Source organism: Neophocaena asiaeorientalis, unplaced genomic scaffold (genome assembly GCF_003031525.2).
Source record: "Neophocaena asiaeorientalis asiaeorientalis breed wild unplaced genomic scaffold, Neophocaena_asiaeorientalis_V1.1 scaffold90, whole genome shotgun sequence".
NCBI classification, from domain to species: domain Eukaryota; kingdom Metazoa; phylum Chordata; class Mammalia; order Artiodactyla; family Phocoenidae; genus Neophocaena; species Neophocaena asiaeorientalis.
In genome coordinates this window covers 1,014,253-1,036,723 of record NW_020172445.1, presented here as the reverse complement: position 1 = coordinate 1,036,723, position 22,471 = coordinate 1,014,253, and the positions used below count along the sequence as shown (strand labels likewise).

The window sequence follows — 22,471 nt, the reverse complement described above, 5'->3', positions numbered from 1 at the left end:
TCACTTTTCCCTCTCCCTTGTTGATTTTTTTTTTTTTTTTTTGGAGCGTTTATTTCTGTGATTAGACATCCATTAGTGTGCATTCATTCACATTATCCAAAAGTCTGACCCTCATCCCTCTATAGGCAGGCCGGGTCGGTATGGTTCCTGCAAGGTTCCCAACTCCCTGCACTATGCTCGGTGCACAGTAGGCGCCTAGTGATGACTATGTTTAGGTCAATAAGACAGTCAAGGCAAGCGGCATCTGAGTCGGGGGAGAGTCTCCAATGCAGACAAAAGGGCTCCCTGAGGTCCTCTGGGGCGCTGAGGCTTAGGTCCTTCCTCCCCTCCCCCGCAGGAATGCCGTGGACTCAGCAGCTCAGGGTTGGGGTACCGCTTCCGGCGAACAACACAACCTCGTCCGAATCCTGGTCCGCTTGCAATGCGACCTTTCCCTTAGGCGGCGCTCCAGGCCGCAGCCGCCAAGTTTAGCGCAAGGCATTTCGGGACTTGTAGTTTCCGTGGGCATGTGCCCAGGGCGCTTGCGCACTGGAGAGACGCGCGCCGCCCGACCCCCATCAGGATTCCAGGTCCTTGCGAAGGGCGCTCCAAGCGACAGAGTTCCAACCGAATACGCCTCTCTAGTCCGCCGAGGGTGAGCCGTGTAGGGGAAAAGTCCGCTCTACGTGGGCTGTCGCGGTGCCCTGCAAAGAGACCGGAACAAGCGCGCCCCCACTCCGGAAGTGAGCGGCTTCTGCCGCGGTGCATTGTGGGGGGCGTAGTCCTCTTTCCCAGGCGGTCCTTCGCGGCGTCCCTGGGGCCCACTCTGGAGCGCAGGCGGGCGGCTGGGCGGCAGGCTCGGCGCGGGCCGACGGGAGGCGTATTCTGGGCACGGGGCGCCGGGCCAGGCCGGCCGCGCCGGGCGGCAGTAGTGGGAGGCCGCCGAAGGCCTCGCGCGGTGCCGCCCGTCGAGGGGCGGGCGGCGGCATACCGACCGGGCCGTCGAAAGGCTCAGAAGGCCGGTGGGCCGGGCCGGGCCGCGCGGCGCAGCCATGCCTGGCTTTACGTGCTGCGTGCCAGGCTGCTACAACAACTCGCACCGGGACAAGGCGTTGCACTTCTACACGTTTCCCAAGGACGCTGAGCTGCGGCGCCTTTGGCTCAAGAATGTGTCCCGTGCCGGCGTCAGTGGGTGCTTCTCCACCTTCCAGCCCACCACGGGCCACCGTCTCTGCAGTGTTCACTTCCAGGGCGGCCGCAAAACCTACACGGTGCGGGTCCCCACCATCTTCCCGCTGCGGGGCGTCAACGAGCGCAAAGTAGCACGCAGACCCGCGGGGGCCGCAGCCGCCCGCCGCAGGCAGCAGCAGCAGCAGCAGCAGCAGCAACAGCAGCAGCAGCAACAACAGCAGCAGCAGCAGCAGCAGCAGCAGCCGTCGCCGTCCGCCTCCACTGCCCAGACCGCCCAGCTGCAGCCGAACCTGGTATCTGCTTCTGCGGCTGTGCTCCTCACCCTTCAGGCTGCTGTGGATAGCAGCCAGCCTCCGGGATCCGTGCCTCCGGCTCCCACCACTCCCACGGGAGAAGATGTGAAGCCCATTGACCTGACGGTGCAAGTGGAGTTCGCGGCCGCAGAGGGCGCAGCCGCCGCAGCCGCTGCGTCGGAGCTAGAGGCTGCTACAGCAGGGCTGGAGGCCGCCGAGTGCCCCATGGGCCCCCAGTTGGTGGTGGTTGGGGAAGAGGGCTTCCCTGATACTGGCTCCGACCACTCGTACTCGTTGTCGTCAGGCACCACAGAGGAGGAGCTCTTGCGCAAGCTGAACGAGCAGCGGGACATCCTGGCGCTGATGGAGGTGAAGATGAAGGAGATGAAGGGCAGCATCCGTCACCTGCGTCTCACCGAAGCCAAACTCCGTGAAGAACTACGCGAGAAGGATCGGCTGCTGGCCATGGCTGTCATCCGCAAGAAGCACGGAATGTGAACGAGTCCCCTTTCGGCCTTCGGGACTCCCAGACTCCTGCCAGCTTAGAGGGACCTGAGGCCGCCGCTGTTGAACTCCCTCATACTCCTGGGGCACTGGTTGGCAGTACTGAGCCTTAGGGCAGCTGGACTCTTTTGCTGGTGACCAAGCACCCTCTCTTGTTTCCTCCTGAAGCAAGGTCCTGAAGTCTGGGATCTCAGACTCTGCACTGGTGACACCAGCAATTATGACTTTGTCTACCCCTCCCTACCTTCACTCCCCAACCCCAAGTTTATGTTGCAGGTTCTGGTTAAGCAGAGGCTTCAGAACCACTGAACTTGAAACTTATCCCCTAGGGATGCAGGCGAGATGCCCAAGGACTGTGACTTTGGGAAAACAACTAAACCTTGAGTTTGGCCGGCAATCAGAGACAACTCTTCTGTGTGTAGTGATAAGAGATCCAAGTAACATCAGTTCTACTTTTTGTGCTTTTCCTTCCCAGGTGCAGCCTGTGATTCTGATGGGGACTGGCAGATCTGTGCCTCTGCCTCCTAGGACCTCCCTCCCAGGAGGCCATCGACAAGGGGATCTAGGTGACCTGTTGATGGAGATCCAGCTTGCCAGGGACTTAGGTCTATCCTGTTATGTTTGCTACTGGTTACAAATTCTATTTTCTGTACAATTAGTCAGACTAAAGTTTTCACTGTGTTTGTTTGGCAAAACAGATTAAACAGAAAGTAAGGTTTTTATTTGGGTTTCGCCAATTTATTTTTATAAGGACTCAGCTAAGAGTCCCTGAAACATGGGGAGATGGACTTCCTGATAGGCCTCCACCTTCGCCGCCTTAGGTCTCAAGGACCAGGCTGACCCTGAGAGTAGAGATGCTTCAGTGACTAGGTTTCTCCATAAAGAGGCCCTAAGCACAAGGACCCTGGCCTCATAAGGTCTTTGCAGAGTTGCAGCTCACCCCGAAGGGTCTGGAAATTGCACCAAATGGTCCTGGTTCGTCCATGGGTTAGCTCCCTGTGTCCTTTCAACTGGGAGAAGGAGCAACTGAGAACTAAACTGAATTGTGGCAGCCCACTTCTCTGAGGGTTTTGAATTCCTTAAGAATTTTCAGTTGGAGTTGAATTTTGCTCACTATTATAGCCCTTAGGCCTAGTATGGTGTCTGGCACACATGGGCATGCAGTTACTTAAATCAGTGAAGACCGTAGCTGGAGCCAGCCATGGACTCTTATACAGATACCTTTGACTATGGTACACTTCCATTGTGAAGGAGGTGGATCCATAGAGGACTTTAAGCATAGGAGTTGGGATTTGTGACCCCTTGACTCATTTTCTTGGCTGTTAACATCTTTCTTTAGATTGGATATTGTAGCGGCAAGGTGACATTTTTATCTATAGTTCCAAGTAATTTAGCTCAAAGCTAGCTACAAATGCCTTTAAAGCTAGCCATGTTTAACATGGGTGTTGGGGCACAAATGGACACTTACTGGGCTCCATAAAGCATATGACTCCTTTCTCTGTTACTTATGGAAAAAGCCACTTACCTGGGGTCTTTCCCTGTGGTTTCAAACTGGAATGACTCTAAAATTAATGTCTCTAATTTCTGCTCTCCTTCTGGTCCCTTGGCACTGACTTGAGAAACAAGTCTGTGGTGGGGAGGAGGGGTGGGAGATAGGTTGTGCAGTACCTAGATGTGGAAGGGACTGTATCTCTCCCTTCCTAGGGTTAGTTCTGGCTTGTCCTAAGGTGGTGGAAGCACAGCAGTGACCTTCCAGGCCAGGTGGGACTGAAGCCCTTTATGGGTAGGTATTGGATCAGTTGCTCAACTGTCCCCACCCTCCTTCATTAGGAGTGAGGACTTTCCCAGGCCCAAGCCATGCTCTTTAGTGTGTCCTTTAGCTCCTGTGTGTTGAAGGGACTTAGACTGTTTCAGCTTTGGCTCACTTGAACCTCTCAGCAGCACTCCCAGGAGAGGGTGAGGGCCAGACTGGCTAGGACTCTGGTGTCTGGATGTTGTGAGCACACAACCTATCTGGTGTTTTAGCTTCTGGAGGGGAGGAGGACAGCTCAGAGCAAGGGAGGTCCTAGATACACCACAAGCAGGGCAATACAGAGTCTCCCTGACTGAGTAATAAGAGAAGAATCTAGTCAGGCAAAGTAATACAGATCTGGGATTTAATTAAACAGAAGCCTAGCCTGGTCGTATGAGGCATTCCCGGGAGAAGCGGTGGGGGTGACAGTGAGGATCTGTGAAGGACCCTTCTGGAAGAACAAGAGAACTGAGAGATCTCTGGTCAGGAGAAGACTTGTTGCTATAAACTTTACCTGTGATCCCCCTGGCTTAGCTGCAGAGCATTTCCCCAGCAGGCCTGAACTAGAGACAGGCCTTACTTCAAGAGTTTGCGTTGCCCGGGAAACGATGAAAATGGGGGTGGAAAGGAAAGGGCAATGGGCGGGAGGGAGATTATGGACAATTTTATCACTTAAATCACGGGGAAGGTTTGGGCGTGCCAGTTATTACTCTTTTCTCTTAATAAAAATGAAACTCTTAGCTGCCATGCCTGCTGGAAAAAAAACAAAAACCAAACTTGTGAGAATGTCTTGTAGACCCTAACTGCAGAAATCTAAAGAGTAATCTTGTCTCCAGCCCAAGAAAAGCCTCGCCTGCTTGAAACCATCTTTGGGTCCGACTAGCACCGGGCAGGGCGCAAGAATGTTGGGAAAAACAGAAGCTGTGCGTTCCGCCCCGGCTGGCCTTAGAGCAACACTCGAAGGGGCTGCAGGGGCGGCCAGAGCACCAAAGGGGAGGGGGCTTTGCGAGCGGAAACAGCTCAGGGGCCCAGGGAGGGGCGGCTAGGCCAGTTTGGGGCCAGGCCGAGCTCCCACGGAGGCGGGGCCAACACCGAACGGCCGCGCAACCAGAGCTGGGCCGGACCAGCTGGGACTTGGCGATAACTGAGCCCTGACCCTCGCCTGGCGCCAAGCTCGGGTGTTCCAGAGGCTTCCGCTAGACCACAATTCTCAGGGGCTCGCCTCGGCGGCCTCCCTCCCTGACTTAGTCTCCCCTCCCGCGCTGCGGGCCGTGTCTGGGCCTCGGCGCATAGGACGTCGGGAACTGTAGTTTTCTCCTGGCGCACCTATGCCAAAAAGGAGAATGGGGGGAACTGCGTTTCCCAGAGTGCAGCGGGGTGGCAAGGGAAGGCAGGGGGGAAGGGACAGTCGGTCGCAGACCGCGCTGGGTTGCCGCCGCCGCTGCCGCCATCGTGCCAGCCCCTCGGGTGAGTGTCTGGGCTAGCGCGCTGGGGCGGGGGCTGGGCCGCAGGAGCCGCGCTCCGGGTCGCCTGGAGCCTCAGCTGCGAGTCCCAGGGCCGCCCCTCCCCTCCCCCCCCCCGGCGGCCCGAAGCCGCGCGGGGCCGGGGCCATGTGTCGCGCGCGGCTCCGCCTCCCGTCGGTCCTCTGAGGCGGCGGCCAGGGGGAACACAGAGACAGCCAGGAACCCATTTCAGGCGTACCGTGCCCGTGGCGGGCACACCGGACCGCGCCGGGGCCGGGCCTTTTTCTCTGTTCTGGACCACCCGGATGGGGCTCTCCGGGCCCCGCCCCGTCTGGCCTAGCCCGGCCAGCCCGAGTCCTGCAAACTCTGTAGGCAGGCTAGCGGGCGGACCCCAGCCACACGTCCTGCCGCCCGCCTGCCAAGGATCCGGGGATGGGCAGGTGCCACCAGGCCCGCTCCGGAGTCAGCACTGGGTAAGGGCGCCCGCCTGCCGCAGCCCTACCCTCACCCGGTTCTCAACCATAGCTCGGCTAGGATGTAGGTGAACGCTCCCTTGCTGTCTGCCCGCTGAGAGTGCACGAAACCTATCTCCCACTCTGGAACTCAGATTCTCCTGCATCGAGGCCAGGGTCAGGGAATCTGGGGTAGGGAGGGGGTTCCACGTGGGACTTCATCCCCGGCCAGTCTTGGAGGATCTGGCTTGATGAGATGAGGCTGCTCCGGACTCGTAGGCTCAGTCCCCGCCCTTCTCTCTGTCAGTGATCCGGCCCCAGCCGTGGGTGGGTTGGCCGGCCGCGTTAGTGGAGGGAGGGAAGGGAGGGAAGAAGCCAAGGAGGTAAGGCTGAATGTGTGAGCCTCCAACACATCGTTAGATCTCTTCAGCACAGCCTAATCCTCACTTCTGCCCCTCCCAGAGTCATCTGCCCTTTTCCCACAGAGGAGGATGATTCGATAAGAATGGTAACGGTAAGGTAGGGTTTAATGGAGGGGAAAGTAGAAACCAGGTCTGAGGTCCCTGAGCCTAGTGCCAAACAAGAGGCTGGGCTGCAAGCAACATTGGGCATAGGGCACATCTGGGCTGTGGGGCTCAGATTGATGCTCTGTGAGGCCCTTCTGAAGCCTGGGTGGCAGGACTAGAGCTGGAGGCTGCACAAAGTCAGGCTTCCCTCACCTGCCTGCTCACTTTCCAACAACTGAGTGACCTATGAACAGGCAGGAAGCTGGTTGGGCCTTGGGAAATTGCCTTTAATGATGGCTCCAAGGACTCCATTGATTTCTGGGAGTAGGGAAGTATCTAGCCATAGAGTAGTCTTCTAGCAGGCTTTGTAAAGGCACTCCTGATTGGTGATAAAATTAAGGGACAAGTCCAGAGAAGACCATGGGATATGGAGAAGAGACAGTTCGTTAAGCCTTGATTCCTCTGACCCCAATGTAGCTTCTGAGCCACAGTTCTCGCAGGGATAAAGAAGCAGCTAAGTCTCTGCAGACCTGACCTCAGCAGCATGCAGTTCTTTTAGGAGAGTTGAGTTAGGCCTGTAATGCAGGAAGCCACCATCCTTGGAATTTTTTTCCCTTGAGTATTTCCCCAGGTAATATTTTTCTGGTCATTGAACTCTAGCCTTGGAAGTTTTCCTGCAGTTGAATTGCGTTCTCCCTGGTTAAGGAAGACAGGCAAGGAAGGTTCTGTTCAGATCTCGTCACCAAGGCCTGCGTTCTCTCTGGACTCAACCCTCCTAGTCCACATCCTAGCCCATGAGCACATGGGTGTCAGGTTCATTCAGCAGACTTAGGAGAGGCCTGGTTTGCCAGTGGAGGTGGGCAACACGGAGGGACCACCCACAGGACACAAATAGGATCAGTGTGATTGGATTTCTTAGTGCTATAAGTAGTTGTTCCAAGACCTTGAGATTGTCTGGGTTGGTTCTTTCTAGGACACTGGTGTCAGGTGAATTAGGCTTTATGGCTGTGGATTAGTTCACACATTGCAAAGCCCTAGGTGACTTGAAAACAAGGGTTTTCTTCAAGGTCAAAATGCTGCTGTTCCTTGGGAAAAAGGAACAAAGGTTACTTGGGAACAGGAGGAATTCAGGTCCCTCCCTCTCATTCCAATCGTTAAAGAACCCTGAGGTTCTCCAGAATCAGTCTGCACCCTCTATTCATGTAGGGCTGACTTGGGAGGTGGGGCCTGGCATGGGACAGTCAGGATATGGCTGCGTAAGCAAGCGGGCAGGCTGTGAGGATGCTGGGTTCTCAACCAGCTCAACTAGGTCCCTTAGTGACATGGAGACCACCTCTCCTCTATGAGCCACGTTTCACTTTATTCTGCTCTCTTTGCAGTTGGTGGGTTGGGATGGGAAGAATGATTTAAGTGAAAGAATTCTCAAATTTTAGAACTGGAAGGCACCTTGTATCAAAAAATTCTGGAATACCCTTACTGAGGCATTAGTATCTTGCTTGAATTTTTTTTTTTCTCCTTTTATACCAATGATCCATTTTATTCAGCAACCATTCTTGCAGCGCTTTCTATATGTCAGCCCACTGGGCTGAGGCTGGAGGTAGAATAATGAATCCTACCAAGTCCTGGTGCTGGGGAAAGGATGTCACAGTAGTGGAAGAGACAGAGGTAATGTTGCTATTATGTGCTGAGGGCTAAGTTTGAAGGGACCCACAAGGGGCTCTTGGCCCTTTGCAAAAGAGGGGGCTTCTGAATGAGTAGAGCACCAGAGAGGAAAGTCTGTTAGTGAGCCCACTCTCCTCTCCAGTGCCTGGAGAAACCACAGAACAAGGTATACTTCAGGATGTTAGGGCCAGGAAAGTCTGGGGTCCCTTGAGAAACTTGGCTGTCACCACTCCAAATTGCTGTGGCTGTTGAGTCTAGCAGCTGTCTTCTGTCGGTAGCTCCTGCATTCCTCAGGGGTCTCTGCTGGGTATTCTCCTGGTGCCTGAGAGTCTCACCAGCATTCTGCGGTGTGTGGCCTTATTCCCTGCCTGGAACCTGGGTTTGTGGCTTCTGTCTCTTCTGAGACCCTCTCAGGTCACTTATTCAAGTGCCCAGTGCTCCTGGAGTGATAAATATCAGGACATCTTCCAGAGTCAGACAAGGACACTCTCCCCAGAAGTAAGTGAAAGGGAATAGTCCTTTTGGAGAGAGGGGAGTGGATCCAAAAAGTTTTCCACAGGATGGACACTGAAAGTTGGGCAGGATTTCTGTGTGCTGAGGTTGAGCTGAATGGATCTTCCCGGACCAGGACATGAACCTGCGTCCCCTGCATTGGCAGGCGGACTCTCAACCGCTGTACCACCAGGGAAGCCCAATGGGCCTCCTTTTTAATTTAATTTAATTTAATTTAATTTTTTATACTGCAGGTTCCTATTAGTTATCTGTTTTATACATATTAGGGTATACATGTCAGTCCGTATCTCCCAATTCATCCCACCACCACCCCCTTGCCACTTTCCCCTCTTGGTGTCCATGTGTTTGTTCTCTACATCTTTGTCTCTATTTCTGCCTTGCAAACCGGTTCATCTGTACCATTTTTCTAGGTTCCACATGTATGCGTTAATATACGATATTTGTTTTTCTCTTTCTGACTTACTTCACTCTGTATGACAGCCTCTAGGTCCATCCACATCTCTACAAATGACCCAATTTTGTTCCTTTTTACGGCTGAGTAATATTCCGTTGTATGTGTATGCTACATCTTTATCCATTCGTCTGTTGAGGGGTATTTAGGTTGCTTCCATGACCTGGCTATAGTAAATAGTGCTGCAGTGAACATTGGGGTGCATGTGTCTTTTTGAATTATGGTTTTCTCTGGGTATATGCCCAGTAGTGGGATTGCTGGGTCATATGGTAATTCTATTTTTTGTTTTTTAAGGAACCTCCATACTGTTTTCCATAGTGGCTGTATCAACTGACATTCCTACCAACAGTGCAAGAGGGTTCCGATTTCTCCACACCCTCTCCAGCATTTGTTGTTTGTAGATTTTCTTTTTTTTTTAAATAAAATTTATTTGTTTTATTTATTTATTTTTGGCTGCGTTGGGTCTTCATTGCTGTGCATAGGCTTTCTCTAGTTGCAGCGAGTTGGAGCTATTCTTCGTTGTGGCAGGCGGGCTTTTCAGTGCAGTGGCTTCTCTTGTTGTGGAGCACAGGCTCTACGCACGCGGGCTTCAGTAGTTGTGGCTCACGGGCTCTAGAGCGTAGGCTTAGTAGTTGTGGTGAACGGGCTTAGTTGCTCCGTGGCATGTGGGATCTTCCCAGACCATAGGTCAAACTGGGTTTGCATTGAATCTGTAGATTGCTTTGGATAGTATAGTCATTTTCACAACATTGATTCTTCCAATCCAAGAACATGGTATATCTCTCCATCTGTTTGTGTTGTCTTTAACTTCTTTCCTAAGTGTCTTATAGTTTCCTTCATACAGGTCTTTTGTCTCCTTAGGTAGGTTTATTCCTAGGTATTTTATTCTTTTTGTTACAATGGTAAATGGGAGTCTTTCCTTAATTTCTCTTTCAGATTTTTTCATCGTTATTGCGTAGGACTGCAAGAGATTTCTGTGCATTAATTTTGTATCCTACAACTTTACCAAATTCATTGATGAGCTCTAGTAGTTTCCTGGTGGCATCTTTAGGATTCTGTATGTATAGTATCATGTCATCTGCAAACAGTGACAGTTTTACTTCTTCTTTTCCAATTTGTATTCCTTTTATTTCTTTTTTTTTTTTTCTTTTTTTTTCTTTTTTTTCTCTGCCTGCCATGGCTAGGACTTCCAAAACTATGTTGAATAATAGTGGTGAGAGTGGACATCCTTGTCTTGTTCCTGATCTTAGAGGAAATGCTTTCAGTTTTTCACCATTGAGAATGATGTTTGCTGTGGGTTTGTCGTATACGCTGATGGGCCTCTTTTTAAAGTTATTTTTTTCTGATGGGCCATTTGAGGATGTTTGTGTGTGTGGAGTTGGATTTGAGTTGACTACCCCTTCCCTAACTTTGAGATTCTGTGATTCTCTTGCTTTGACCATATGTGACAGGAATTCTTGAAGACTCTCTCCCTGAGGGAGGCCACAGCAGTGGGTTATCCCTGCAGTGACTTCCAGGCCTGGAGTCAGTCTGGAGTGACTGATCGTTCTGGTCATCACCCTTACCACCTGGTCTGTGTGGCGCCTTCTCCTTCTCACCCTATCAGCTGGAATGTGTCTTCCTGGGAGGAATCATTTGCTCAGGTCTGGCTACAACTAGGGAAGTGTCTTAGTGGCCAGGGAAGAGGAACACAAGAGAGCTGGGGTTGGCCCTTCTCACTACCCTAGGCCTTTCTCTTTATTTGTTGCTGGTACTTGCTATGTACCAACTCCTTAAGCACCCAGGCTGGAGTGGGGGCTATGCTGGAGAAGGAGAACCTCCCCTCATGAGAGGGGTGTGTCCAGGGTACCTGGGAACTGAGGGTAGTTTGCCTCAGTAAACTGGGGGAATTCTGGAATGTTTGTTTCTTAAAGCCTCAGGTACTGCATTAGAGCCACTGGGTCTCACCAGGGCAGAAACTGTGGCCCCCTGGAAGGATGTCTGTAAAGAGACATTGGTTCACTTGCAGAGATGGTCAGGCCCAGGTCAAGGCAAGTTCTCATTTGTAGGTTGTAAACCTGCTTTGACAGGCTGAGCATGCACTTAGAGGCTTCTGTTCTGATGGCCATGGAGCTTGCTGATTTCAAAGGGGAAGAAAAGGCCTGGGCTCCATTCCTCACAGCCTCATTTTGCCATCTATGCTTTCTGCTGCTTGACATGGGCTCTCAGCTGCTCCAGTCCAGGCCAATTTTGTGGACATTTTAATGCTGACTATGCCAGTGGCCTTCTGTGGTCTTGAATTCTTTCCTAATCTCTCAGAGTCTTGGTTTCTTCATCTACAGAGTTACACTAATCACACCAGCTTTACAGGGCTGTGAGACTCCAATGAGAGAACACATGTGACTGTTTGGCTTACAGGAGTTTGACTTACAGTACATGACCCAGCAAGTTCATGGATGGGAGCTCTCTAGGACGGGGGCCTGAGAGATCCCTGAGCCACCTGAGAAGGGGTGGCCACTCAAGGACTGAATAAGCATGGAGCAGAGGGCCTACAATACAGGTCTCAGGATTCACCTTCTGGGCCAGCCAGGGCAGCCTGAAATCTCTGGAGCCCTTTCTTCAAATAGAAGAGAAGGAAAAAGCCCTTAGGGTGCTGGGGGCACCTAGACATCAGGGGTCTGCCCCAGGAGAGGGTTCTGTCCTGGCCAGCCATCTGGGCAGCAGACCTTAGCTGACTTCCCTCGCAACTTCAGGCAGGGGAGTGGTGGACGAGGCTGTTGCCAGTCCTCGGTCAAGGCTGCTCTTTAGTGTGGTGTCCCTACAGGAGACTGAGATACCCACCTTCTTCCTAGCTCTTGACCTAGTATTCACCTAGCACCTGCCAATGACTGCTTACAGCTGAGTCCTGTTTTATACCCTCAGTTGATTACCCCTCAACATCCTCATAATTACTGATGAAGAGACAGGGTCAGAGGGTCATACCATGAGGGAGAGGAGAAGCAAGCTAGAGGCCAAGCCTTTGAGGGAAGTGGTTGTGTGCCTGCTATTCAGCCCCAGTTGTCCCTCAGGTGATCAGAGCCTTGTGGGGGGAGGGAGGGTGTTTGGGGCTAAGCCCCACTTCCCACACGCCTCAGACAGATGGCTGGGTGGAAGGCAAAGGATTGTTTCCTGACAACTTGGACAGAAGGTGTGGGAGGAGGGGAAGTGGGTCACTTGGCCACTTAAATTGAACAGGGTTTGCCCAGAACTCACTCCTCCAGAGCAGAGGGGCTGGGCCAGGCACCATGGGAACAGGGGTGCCCCAGTCAGGGAGACGGACCATAAACAAATATGTAAATGTGACAATCTCATGCAGTGACAAGTGCTAAGAAGATGAAACGGGGTGGTGAAGTGAGTAAATGGGTGGCTGCTTTAGACGGAGTGGTCACAGTGTCTGAAGGTATCTATGAGGAGGTAACATTTGACCTGACACATATGTGACAAGGAGGCAGACACATGGAGATCTACGAAGAAGGGTGATCTAGTAGAAGGATCAACAGTTGCAAACCCCTCCAGTGAGACAGGCTCAACATGTTCCAGAAACAGGAAAATGCCCAGAGTGGCTGCAGAGGACGGGAAGGAGTGGGTGGCAGGAGACAAGGTTGGATAGCTGGGAAGCCAGGTCACCCAGGGCCTTGAAGGCAGGATAAATGGTTGAGACTGTCAGTGGGGAATGGGAAGGGAAGTCATTGGAGGGCCGTAGGACAGGATATACAGCACCCCTCAGATCATGGAAAGAGGTGCAGTTTGTTCCTGAAGGACAGGCACTATGCAGCCTTCCCTCTCACTCTCCACAGTGCTCGCCTGTGCTCTGGGTTTAAGCCAAGGTTGTCTGTCAGTCCCACCTGTCGGAGTCCTTCTCAGCCTCTGCTTCAGGGCTCTTGGAGGCCTAGCAGACAGTAGGTGTGAGGGTAATAGAGATGGTTGGTGCCAATTTCAAGGGTCCCACTATAAGCTCAGCATATCTGGCATTCTCTGCGGACCCCGGTGATGGGCCCTCAGAGGTGAGCATCCTTCTGTTTTATTATTCTGGAGTCAGTAATGTCCTCTTCCTCATCACTCTCCTGCCTCCAGCCCTGACCCAGGTCCAGCTAGGCCAGCATCTATATCTGTTTTGCTGAGATGGTAGAATGGGGTTGTGACTTTGAAGATTTGGGAAAACTGTGAGATCATCTCCCGTGAAAACACCCATTGTTTAGTGTGGCAGTCTGCCTGGTGCCTTTGTTTGGAGGCAGAAGCCCTGGTTCAGACCTGTCTTGCCCCTGTCCGAGAAAGCCAAGGTCAGAGATCAGGGCTTCAGCGCTACATGTTGTTCTTTTTTTTTTAATTAATTAATTTTATTTTTATTTATTTTTGGCTGTGTTGGGTCTTCATTGCTGTGCACGGGCTTTCTCTAGTCGTGGCGAGCAGGGGCTACTCCTCGTTGTGGTGCACAGGCTTCATTGTGGTGGCTTCTTTTGTTGCAGAGCATGGGCTCTAGGTGTGTGGGCTTCAGTAGTTGTGGCACGCAGGCTCAGTAGTTGTGGCGCACGGGCTTAGTTGCTCCACGGCATATGGGATCTTCCCGGACCAGGGCTCGAACCCGTGTCCCCTGCATTGGCAGACAGATTCTTAACCACTGCACCACCAGGGAAGCCCCCATGTTGTTCATTTTTATCTCCAGACTAGTTATCACTGGGAGTCCTGGCTCTGGAGTCCACTAAGCCTGGTTCCATCCAGTTCCACCATTTATTAGGCTTGTGACCTTGAGCAAATTAGCTGACCTTGCTGGACCTCATTTTGCTCATCTCTAACATGGGAGTTGACTCACAGGGTGTTAGAACAAATGCATGTAAAGCCCTTAGCACATTTCTACGCGTAATACACATTAGTGAAAATGAGACATTATCAGCCGGACATTGCTGTTTCAAGTTTCAAAATATGGAAACACTGACCCAGAATTTGAGGATAAAAATGAAGTTTTTTCTGTTACCCAATGGAATCTCCTGGGCCAGAGGTTTTAACCTGGGGTCTGTGACAACCTCAGGGAGTATGAATGACTTGAAATCATTCACAAGGCTGGGACACCTCTGCCTCTGCGCAAATTTATTGGGAAAGGGCCATGGTTTATGAGACATTTTTAGAGCGTCTTTGCACCCACAGAGACCTAAGGGTCAGTGAAGGCTGAAGCTCAGTGGGTGAGAGGTCACGAAGGTCATTTCTGCTCCTCGAGGAGCCTGGCCTTAGTCAGCCTAAGTGAAGCAGGAGACGGTGTGGTCAGCAGCCCTCTTGGAAGAGCTGTAGGAGAAGCTGTCATGAAGGTCACTCTCCAATCTGATGTGAGGCTGCCCCTCAGCCTTGGCATTTTGTTTCTTTCCAGGCTGTCCTTTCCACAATAAATATATTAGAAACAAGGTCAGGGCTGGCTGGCCATCCTGGGAAACATCCTCCCAGCCTGGCCCACCTCTCCTCTTTGTTGCATGGGGATGGGAGGTGGGCTCTGCACCCTGTTGCTTTTTCTGGACTCAGGAATGCTGCCTCCTGGCTATGAGTGCAAAGCTTTGTGGAAGATTTGGAGTCAGAAACTATAAATCCTGTAGTTTGCTGGACTCTGTGCTGGGAGGTTGAGGGGGTGGGGTTGGGTGTGGCAGGAACCACATTGGAACCCTCACAGCCCAGAGCTGTGTTTAGGCAGAGGAATGAGCCCTGGGTGTGTTGATACGGCTTTGCCTTGCACATGGGGTTGGAGTCAACAGTTGAGTCTGGAAAGGAGGACCCAAATGTGTGGCATCTGAACAGTGACCTGAGGGGAGGGCGGGCATCACGGCAGGAGGACTCACCTGTGCAAAAGACACAGGGAGCAAGCACTCAGAGTTCTGGTGTGTTTATGTGTGGAGCTGGATGGAGATAGGAGAGAATGGCTGAGGAGTCAGGGACGGGTGTGAATAGCCACCTGTGGGGCTTTGGGGGCTTGACCTTTAACCCAAGGGTGAGGGTTTTGTAGGGGAGGGACATGGACAGCCTTGTGGTTTAGAGCTCAGGGATGCAAAGTTAGCAGAAAGCAAGCAGTGACCTTGACCAGAGAACCCAGTATCAGCACTGATGTACTGGGTGAGCTTGGGGCAACCAGCTGAACCTTGGTTTTCCCACCTGTAAAGTGGGCTGACAGTGGAATCTGACCACATGGCGATGTGGTCACGACATAGAAATAAACACATCAAGGTCAAGAAGGCCTCGAACGAGGTTGGTGTTGGCCTCAGCGGCCCCATTTGACATCTTTAAAGCAAAGTCTTCAGTCCACATTCTTTTGAAGGTTCCTTCTCCCACTTTCTGGGAGCCCCTGGGCAGTCCTGTTCCTCAGGAGAGCTCACTCTGCCCTGCCCCACTCCACCGGGCCAAAGGGGTCTTCTTGTCCTTTTATCCCTCCACCTCTTTACTCTACCACTACTTCTGCCAAGTAGTTTTTGTATTAGCATGTTATCACACTGTTAAGAACAATGTTGAAAAAGGAAAAAACACCCCCCCACTTCCTTCACCTCACTGTCCCACCACATAGCGCCACTTTTTTTTTTCTTTGGATCAGCTTCTGGCCTTATTTCCCCTCATCCTCCATCTCCAGCTTCTCAGTTTCCTGCCCTAATCTCTTTCTGAGGCTCTAGACATTTGCTAATGTTGTTTCTTCTGACTGGCATACTCCTTTCTCCAAGACCTTCCCTGAGGGCTGCTTAGGACAGAGGGGGAGATGGCCCTCATCCATTCCTCCAGCTTTCCCCCTGCCCCAGAGTTCAAGATGCTCAGCAAGGCATCTTGAGAGCGTGACGTGGTAGGGTTGGGCCCCAATGAGTGAGCCAAGCATAGTGAATACTAGGGTGGAAGGGGCAGAGATGCGAGATGTGGGGCTGTGTCCTGCCTCCAGTAACCCAAGTTTGCATGTGGTACAGTCACAGTCTGACCCCTTGGAAATGTGACCAAGACAGAGCAGCTGGGACCAGCTGTTGATCCTATGTTTTTCCCATTTGTTGATGTATTTCTTGGCAGAGTGTGAACTGGGACACACCTTGTCCCCAGCAGGCATGACCGGGTCCAAGCTTTCTCCTCTGCTTGTTTTAGACTTTCCTGGACATTTCTTAGTCATCCCAGCACTGAGCTGCTATTTTTAGTGCTACCACCTCCTAGGGGACCTAAAATAAAGCTGGCTCAGCTTCCTGGCCCCTCATTGGCTGGAGTGTTGGTCACAGTCAGGGAGATTGGCTGGATTGGGGATAAGCCACTGCCCACTAACACTGTCCTTCCCTCTGGCTCTTCTGGCCTTGGGTGAGGTCATAGGGACTGGAGCAAACTAGCACTTAACCATGTTGAGTTGAGGGCTTTACTAGGTTCCCTTAGTGAGACCACAACCACTGGCAACCTCAGGGTTCCACCCTCTTACAGAGAAGGGGGCTGAGGCCCTAAGAAGTGCAGTGACTTGCGTGAGATCCCACTACTGCCAATGGTTGTCTGCCAGGGCCAAACCCACCTCCTTACTGCTTTGGTTCAGAGTTCTTGTTATTAGGAGAGAGGGGGTGGGCTCCTCTACAGTCAGAGATGACTACAGAGCAACACACAGGTCTGCTGTCATGGATCCTGCAGGGAGATGCACGCCACCCTACCCGGGCCTGCCAAAGCGTGAGCGACTCTCATCTGGGGCTTGGGTTTTCCGTCTAGCAGCCTGGGGTCCCTGATATCTGTAGCGGGGGGGCCCACCCCTCCCTCTCCTCCCCCCGCTCAGAGACTGGAGAGGGGCAGCCCTTCTGATGGAGTGAGTGCTGGGATGGGGATGTGAAGACATGACACATTTCCCCTCCCAACATTTCTGTTATTACCTGTGATCCTCTGAACCCATGGTTCCAGCTCTGAAGTGGGTAGATATAACCCCCATCAGTGACGAAATCATGTCACCTGGCCTCAAAGACGTAAACTACCCCCTTAAGACAAAGTGTGTGCGGGGGGAGTCACTCGCTGTCTTTGTTGCAATTGGGACCTTGAGGAGCCATTTCCCCCCACTCCCACTGGGTCTTCTTCCACCTGCCAGTAAGCCCGGAGGGCAGTGTTGAGGGACTGAGTGCTGAGTCTCAGCAGGACAAGGAGTGGGCCTGAAGGCTGCAATAGAAGACACTCCACATACAGACATCAGTAGTTCCCGACCTGCAAAGTGGGAAGAATAGCAATAACTCTCAACAGCCTTGCAGGTTGTTGAGAGGATTAAATGAAAAGATATGGGGAGAGTGCTTAGCTCCTCCTTAAAAGCCCATCCCTCCATTGGACTTGCTCTGACCTTCCTTTGTCCTGGCTCCACCCTCAGCACCCATCCTGCTGTTTCATCCACGAGAGCCCCTCAAAGGAGGGTCTGGGTCTGGTCCACCTCTGGGCTCCCTGTACTGGTCTGTATTGAGGGATCGCCTGGCAGTTCCCTGGGCCCTCTCTGTGTTTCCTGGGAGAACAGACCTCAGCAAAAGACTCCCTACTCAAGGAGGTCTGGGAGGGGTGGGGGTCAGTGAGGAGACTGGCTGGCTACCTCCTGCTTCCACGGTACCAAGGTACCAACACTACCCTCCCTGTCTCACTGGACTTGCAGGTCTCAACGAGGCCGGGTGACGCTCCAGAATGGGAGACAAGCCAATTTGGGAGCAGATTGGATCCAGCTTCATTCAACATTACTACCAGTTATTTGATAACGACAGAACCCAACTAGGCGCAATTTATGTAAGTCTTCAGCTCTAGGACCAGAACGGGACCTCGGGGAATCAATTCAGATGTTGGGCCAGTGCCTCCAGTTCACAAGTTCTGGCAGCCCTCACTGAATTTGGCTGTCCCCTTTTATCTGAGCTACTCTCCATGGCACAGGGGGCTTAAGGCCTAGCCCAACTCCCTGGTCCACACATTCCTTTCTGTCATCTATAAGACTGGATTCTGATACCCTAGGCAGCAGGTTCTGGGCTTGCCATTCCATGGTCCTGGGAGTGCCTCTGTTCTAGTTTGGGCAGCAGCAGACAGAGGCTAGGGCTCATGGTGCCCTCTGGAGGCAGCAGCTATAAGCATCATCAGTGCCCCGCTGATCTCTCCTGGAGGCCCCAGGGCCACCTTCCTTTGGGGGGCCAAAAGCCGCTGAATGCTCATGGGAAACAAATGGGGTTAGTCCAGGGAGGTTGGTGTGTCTTGAGAAACACTTCTATGCAGGTATGATTTGCTGCTATTTTAGTGATGTTCATATATACCAAGAGTTAATTGTATTTGACCCTGCCCAAGACAGAAATGTGATTGATCAGGCCACGCCTAGCAGGTCTGCCCAGGATAGGAGAGGTAGGAGTCATCCGGCATAGCCTTGCAGCCTGACTGGGCTGTGGGCAAACTCCTTTGTGTCTCCCTCCAAAAAGTCAGGGCCAGTTCAGAAATTTTGAAGAAAAGAAAAGGATCTTACCAGTGGAAGAACAAATCCAGCACAGGTATTTGATTGTCATTATCATAGGTAGAGAATTTTAAAAACTCAAACTGGTATGACTCTGGGATCCTTGGCACTTCTACCATATTGCTTTTAAAATCAATTAAAGCAGGCCTGACCCAGAGAAGAGTTAGCAAGGTCCTAAAAGAGTACTTTATGTATGTCATTTTATATAAACCTCAGCACATGTTCCTTTTAAAGATCAGGAAACTGAGACTCAGGGGGAGAAAAAAAAAGTAGCTTGCTTAATGTCAGAGCTGGTAAGTAGCAGAGGCACTTTTGAGTTCTGCCCCTGAAGGCTGTGGCAGGAGAGATGGGGTGGGGAAGAAGTGAAGGTAGTGGGTTACATGTTGATGGTAGGGAGGGTCCCAGGCAAGGCCTTGTCAGCCTCCATTCCTCTCTGACCCCATGGGAAGGACCTCTTTGGAACTCACTGATGGCTTTTCTGGGACTGGTGCTGACTGACCATGCAGCAGGATGGCTTTTGACTGAGCCCTGGCCACATATAGCCAGCCTGGAGCTCATGCATATCAAAGGCCATAAAACTTCTTGAATAAAAGGTGGGAAGTGAACTTATTGATAAGTTTGTATTTTGTTACATAGTCTTTCAGAGCTTGGGTTCTGCAGTGCTGGGGTGTAATTAAAGAAGATGTTCATCCTGTAAAGTTTGGAAGTTACCCTCATTTTCCTTCTTTACAGGCAGGGAAACTAAGACATGAACTAATTTCCCCAAGCAAGACCCTTTTCAGGGTCCTTTCAGGGCCTCAGAGATACTCCTTGTGCTCTGAAGCCCTGACCCCAGGTTTCCTGGTTTTCAGATTGACGCGTCATGCCTTACGTGGGAAGGACAGCAATTCCAGGGGAAAGCTGCCATTGTGGAGAAATTGTCTGTAAGTAAGGGCCAGGGCTGGGCTGCAGGCAGCTCCTTCCCCACCCCATTGGCCACAGCCCACCACCCACTCTTTCCTTTGCAGAGCCTTCCGTTCCAGAAAATCCAGCATAGCATCACGGCGCAGGACCATCAGCCCACGCCAGATAGCTGCATCATCAGCATGGTTGTGGGCCAGCTCAAGGTAATAGTGCTGCTGTCCTGCTTCTCAGGGGACACCCAAAGTGATGCCTAGAGCTGTGTAGCTCAGTACAACAGCCATCAGCCACATGTGGTGATTTTTAAATTACATTAAGTAAAGTGAAATAAAATTAAAATGTAGTTCCTCAGTTGCATTAGTCATACTTCAAGTGCTTGTGGCTGCCTATTGGACAGCACAAACATAGAACATTTCTGTTATTGCAACAAGTCCTATTGGAGAGCACTCGTATAGAGCATTTTTGGAAAAGGGACAAGAGGTATAGGAGCAGGATGGGGCTGTGATCCAAGCCACTGGGCCTTTGCACTGCCCCAAGGTGTAGGTGGGCCTTCTGCAGGCAGCTGATCCTGAGCTGGAGTCCATGCTGCCACTCCCCAAGCTGGCTGCTGATTCTTCCACCTGCTGAGCAAAGCAGATTCCTGAAACTCTTGCTTCTCTTTGCAGTTCTCCTTCCACTTCTCAAGACCTGTTACCTTCAAAGCCTTCCTGTGGTCCCGTACCCTGCAGGAACTCCTTGTTATGCTCTAACAGGCTGAAGTCAGATTCTTGATTTCCAAAAAAAGCCTCTCCTCCTTCCCAAAGCAGGACAAATGAGCTGCCCCTTAACCAGGTTCCAACCTCCTGGGCCTGTGGTGTCATGGGGCCCAGAATAACAGGCCCACATGCCTTCTCCCTAGGCTAGGCAGGGCTTCTTGAGTCCGTTACAAGGGTGGAAGAAAGTGGGGGGGGGGGGCTAGGCCTCTCCAGTGGACCCAGACGGACCTGCCTTCTGGCCTGTTCTTTCCTGTTAGTTTCTCCTGCCTGTCCAAGATACCGTGCCCAGAGCGTGTGCTCAAATAGACCTTGGGAGTGAGGAGCTCTCTCCTGGGGTCTTAGTGCCCACTTTCCCAGGCCGGAATCAGTTAGCAGTGCCTCTTCCCACCTGGCTTCAGGTTCTTTCTGGTGTTTTTGTCCAACCCCCAAAAGACTGATTTGCCTCCTTGCTGATGATAATTCCTGGAAAAAACAGTGATATTAGAAACACTGTCGGTTGGCTGGGCTCCTACCTCAACTAGGCCTCATCTGGGTATTCTGCAGTTTGGGTGGAAGTCTCTCGCCTTTCTTTTTTCGTTGCAAATATGTTACATGACAAGAAACAGATTACCTGATAGTGCTGCATTGGTTTTTTTCCCCTGTAGAGCTGCAATCAGTGTGAGCTTGGTTTTGAGCCTTTTCTCATGTACTTGGCCATAGTCAGTATTAGTAGTACCTTCTCCTGGTTGGACTAACTGGCATAATCAGACACTAAGATTGTTTAGTTTTCAGATTACTGTGAGTTACATGGTAAGTGCTGCAGAACTCTTTCAAATTGATCATTTGTGCCCAGAAACATGGGTTCAGAGGCACGTACGTTCTCTGCTCTGTTGCTGTAGCTAACTGGTGAGTTGTTCTGCAGTTTGTGTACATAGCAGTGTGAGCTGCCATCTCAAGGCCCAGTTTAGTGCCCAGTTTAGTGTTTCATACATTGTGTCAATTCACAGTCACAAGTACCCCTTAGCTCTCCTAGGATTTGCGTCCAAATTGTAGGGCCTGATCCCAGAGTCAGCGTTCACCTCCTGCTGAACACCCTTCCTGTTCCTTGGCCACCTTACTGAACCATTTTCTCTCTCCTCACAGGCCGATGAAGACCCCATCATGGGGTTCCACCAGATGTTCCTATTAAAGAACATCAATGATGCTTGGGTTTGCACCAATGACATGTTCAGGCTTGCCCTGCACAACTTCGGCTGACCTCCTCCCAGCCAGGCACTCATGCTGTTTCCTCCTCCCTCCTCTTCCCGATATTATTCATGCTCCTCCAGATGCTCCAAATATCATACACAAATGAGCAGGGCCACGGTGGGAGTGGGCGCAGTGCGCTACTGCTGCCGAGGTATTGTGCATGATGTTTGGACGCTAGACTAGTTGCATCTGATGGGAGAAGTTTGTGTTGTACCAGCGCATGCCTTGGAAAGACTTAAGTAATGCGAAAGGTTGTCTTTTTTTTTTTTTTTTTTTTTTTTTTTTTTTTTTAATCTACTGACAAGTTGCTCTAGTAACCCAAAGAAGTGAAGGAGAAAGCAGCTGCCTCACCAACGAGATATTGATTTGTTCAGATGTTTCAATGCCTCATGATACAATAAAACCACAAAAATTTTCTTAACAGTTTAAATTGTTTTAATTAGTTTAATAGTTGGCTGGGCATCAGTAACTACCCTGCCTCATTGGCTCTCTCATGTCTCACCCTCCCACCTCTGCCCCACTTCAGCGATACCTGTTGCAAGGAGAAAACGCTGAAGCAGCACTCTCAGCTGGCTTCTCTCAGAAGCCTGTAGGGCACAGTGTTCCCTCCATGGCCCACCTGGTCTTGGGAAAGTGATCTGCAGACAGGCAGAGCTCAGGTCTGACCTGAAGCTTCCCTTGCGCTGAAGCCTCTGCAGTCAGTTCTGACACCTCCTGTGACGTCTACGCTCGGTAGGGTCAAGGCTCTAATGACATGTGAGATGACCCAGAACCCCACCGAAGATGGAAAAGCCTTGGCAAAAATGGCCCATTAGCTTCAGGCCCTCTGAACTGAGGGCTCAGCAAGGCCAAGTATGAGCAGAGGTTTGAGGGAGAAGGGCCTGTTCTATCTACAGAAGGGTCAGGATCACATCCAGTGTGCCCCGTAAATCCCAAGCCAAGCAGAGGGCAGCTTTGATGCTGTACCATCTGCTGTGGATATCATTACCCAAAGGGGAGTAACTCGAACAGCCAGCCTCCAATGTCCATGGAGCCAGGCCCGGTTGGGTTGGAGTATAGATTTAGAACTACGAAAGAAAGCATTCTGAGTTTGAGGGATTTAGGTTCTAGGATTTCTCACCCCTGAGACCTCTGCAAGGCATCTCTAGGCCTCCTCCAATTCCCTCCCTGACCACACACACACACCTTCACACTATCTTCAAATCCCGGGAAGTCTCAGCTGTTGGGGCAGTTTCTGCTCCTCAGTTTTGGGGACAAGCCTTGCCTAGTACAAATCTAGCCCTTGAGCCCTGAGACCTTGGTGGTGTAAAACTCGTGGCAAGGTAGCAACCACAGGCTAGA

The 22,471-nt window shown here is 51.6% G+C and overlaps 2 protein-coding genes across 2 annotated transcripts; both read left to right on the top strand.

The window, feature by feature from the left end:
- Positions 1-769: 769 nt before the first annotated feature.
- THAP11 (THAP domain containing 11) lies at positions 770-2,689 on the top strand. The gene has a single exon (XM_024734075.1). It carries the CDS (start codon positions 1,032-1,034, stop codon positions 1,959-1,961), a length of 930 nt encoding a protein of 309 aa, XP_024589843.1. The 5' UTR covers positions 770-1,031; the 3' UTR covers positions 1,962-2,689.
- Positions 2,690-5,133: 2,444 nt separating this feature from the next.
- Positions 5,134-21,556, top strand: NUTF2 (nuclear transport factor 2). Its single transcript, XM_024734005.1, has 5 exons — positions 5,134-5,226; positions 17,418-17,545; positions 19,100-19,171; positions 19,256-19,354; positions 21,026-21,556. The coding sequence occupies exons 2-5, from the start codon at positions 17,447-17,449 to the stop codon at positions 21,137-21,139; spliced, it is 384 nt and encodes a 127-aa protein (XP_024589773.1). The 5' UTR covers positions 5,134-5,226; positions 17,418-17,446; the 3' UTR covers positions 21,140-21,556.
- Positions 21,557-22,471: the final 915 nt, after the last annotated feature.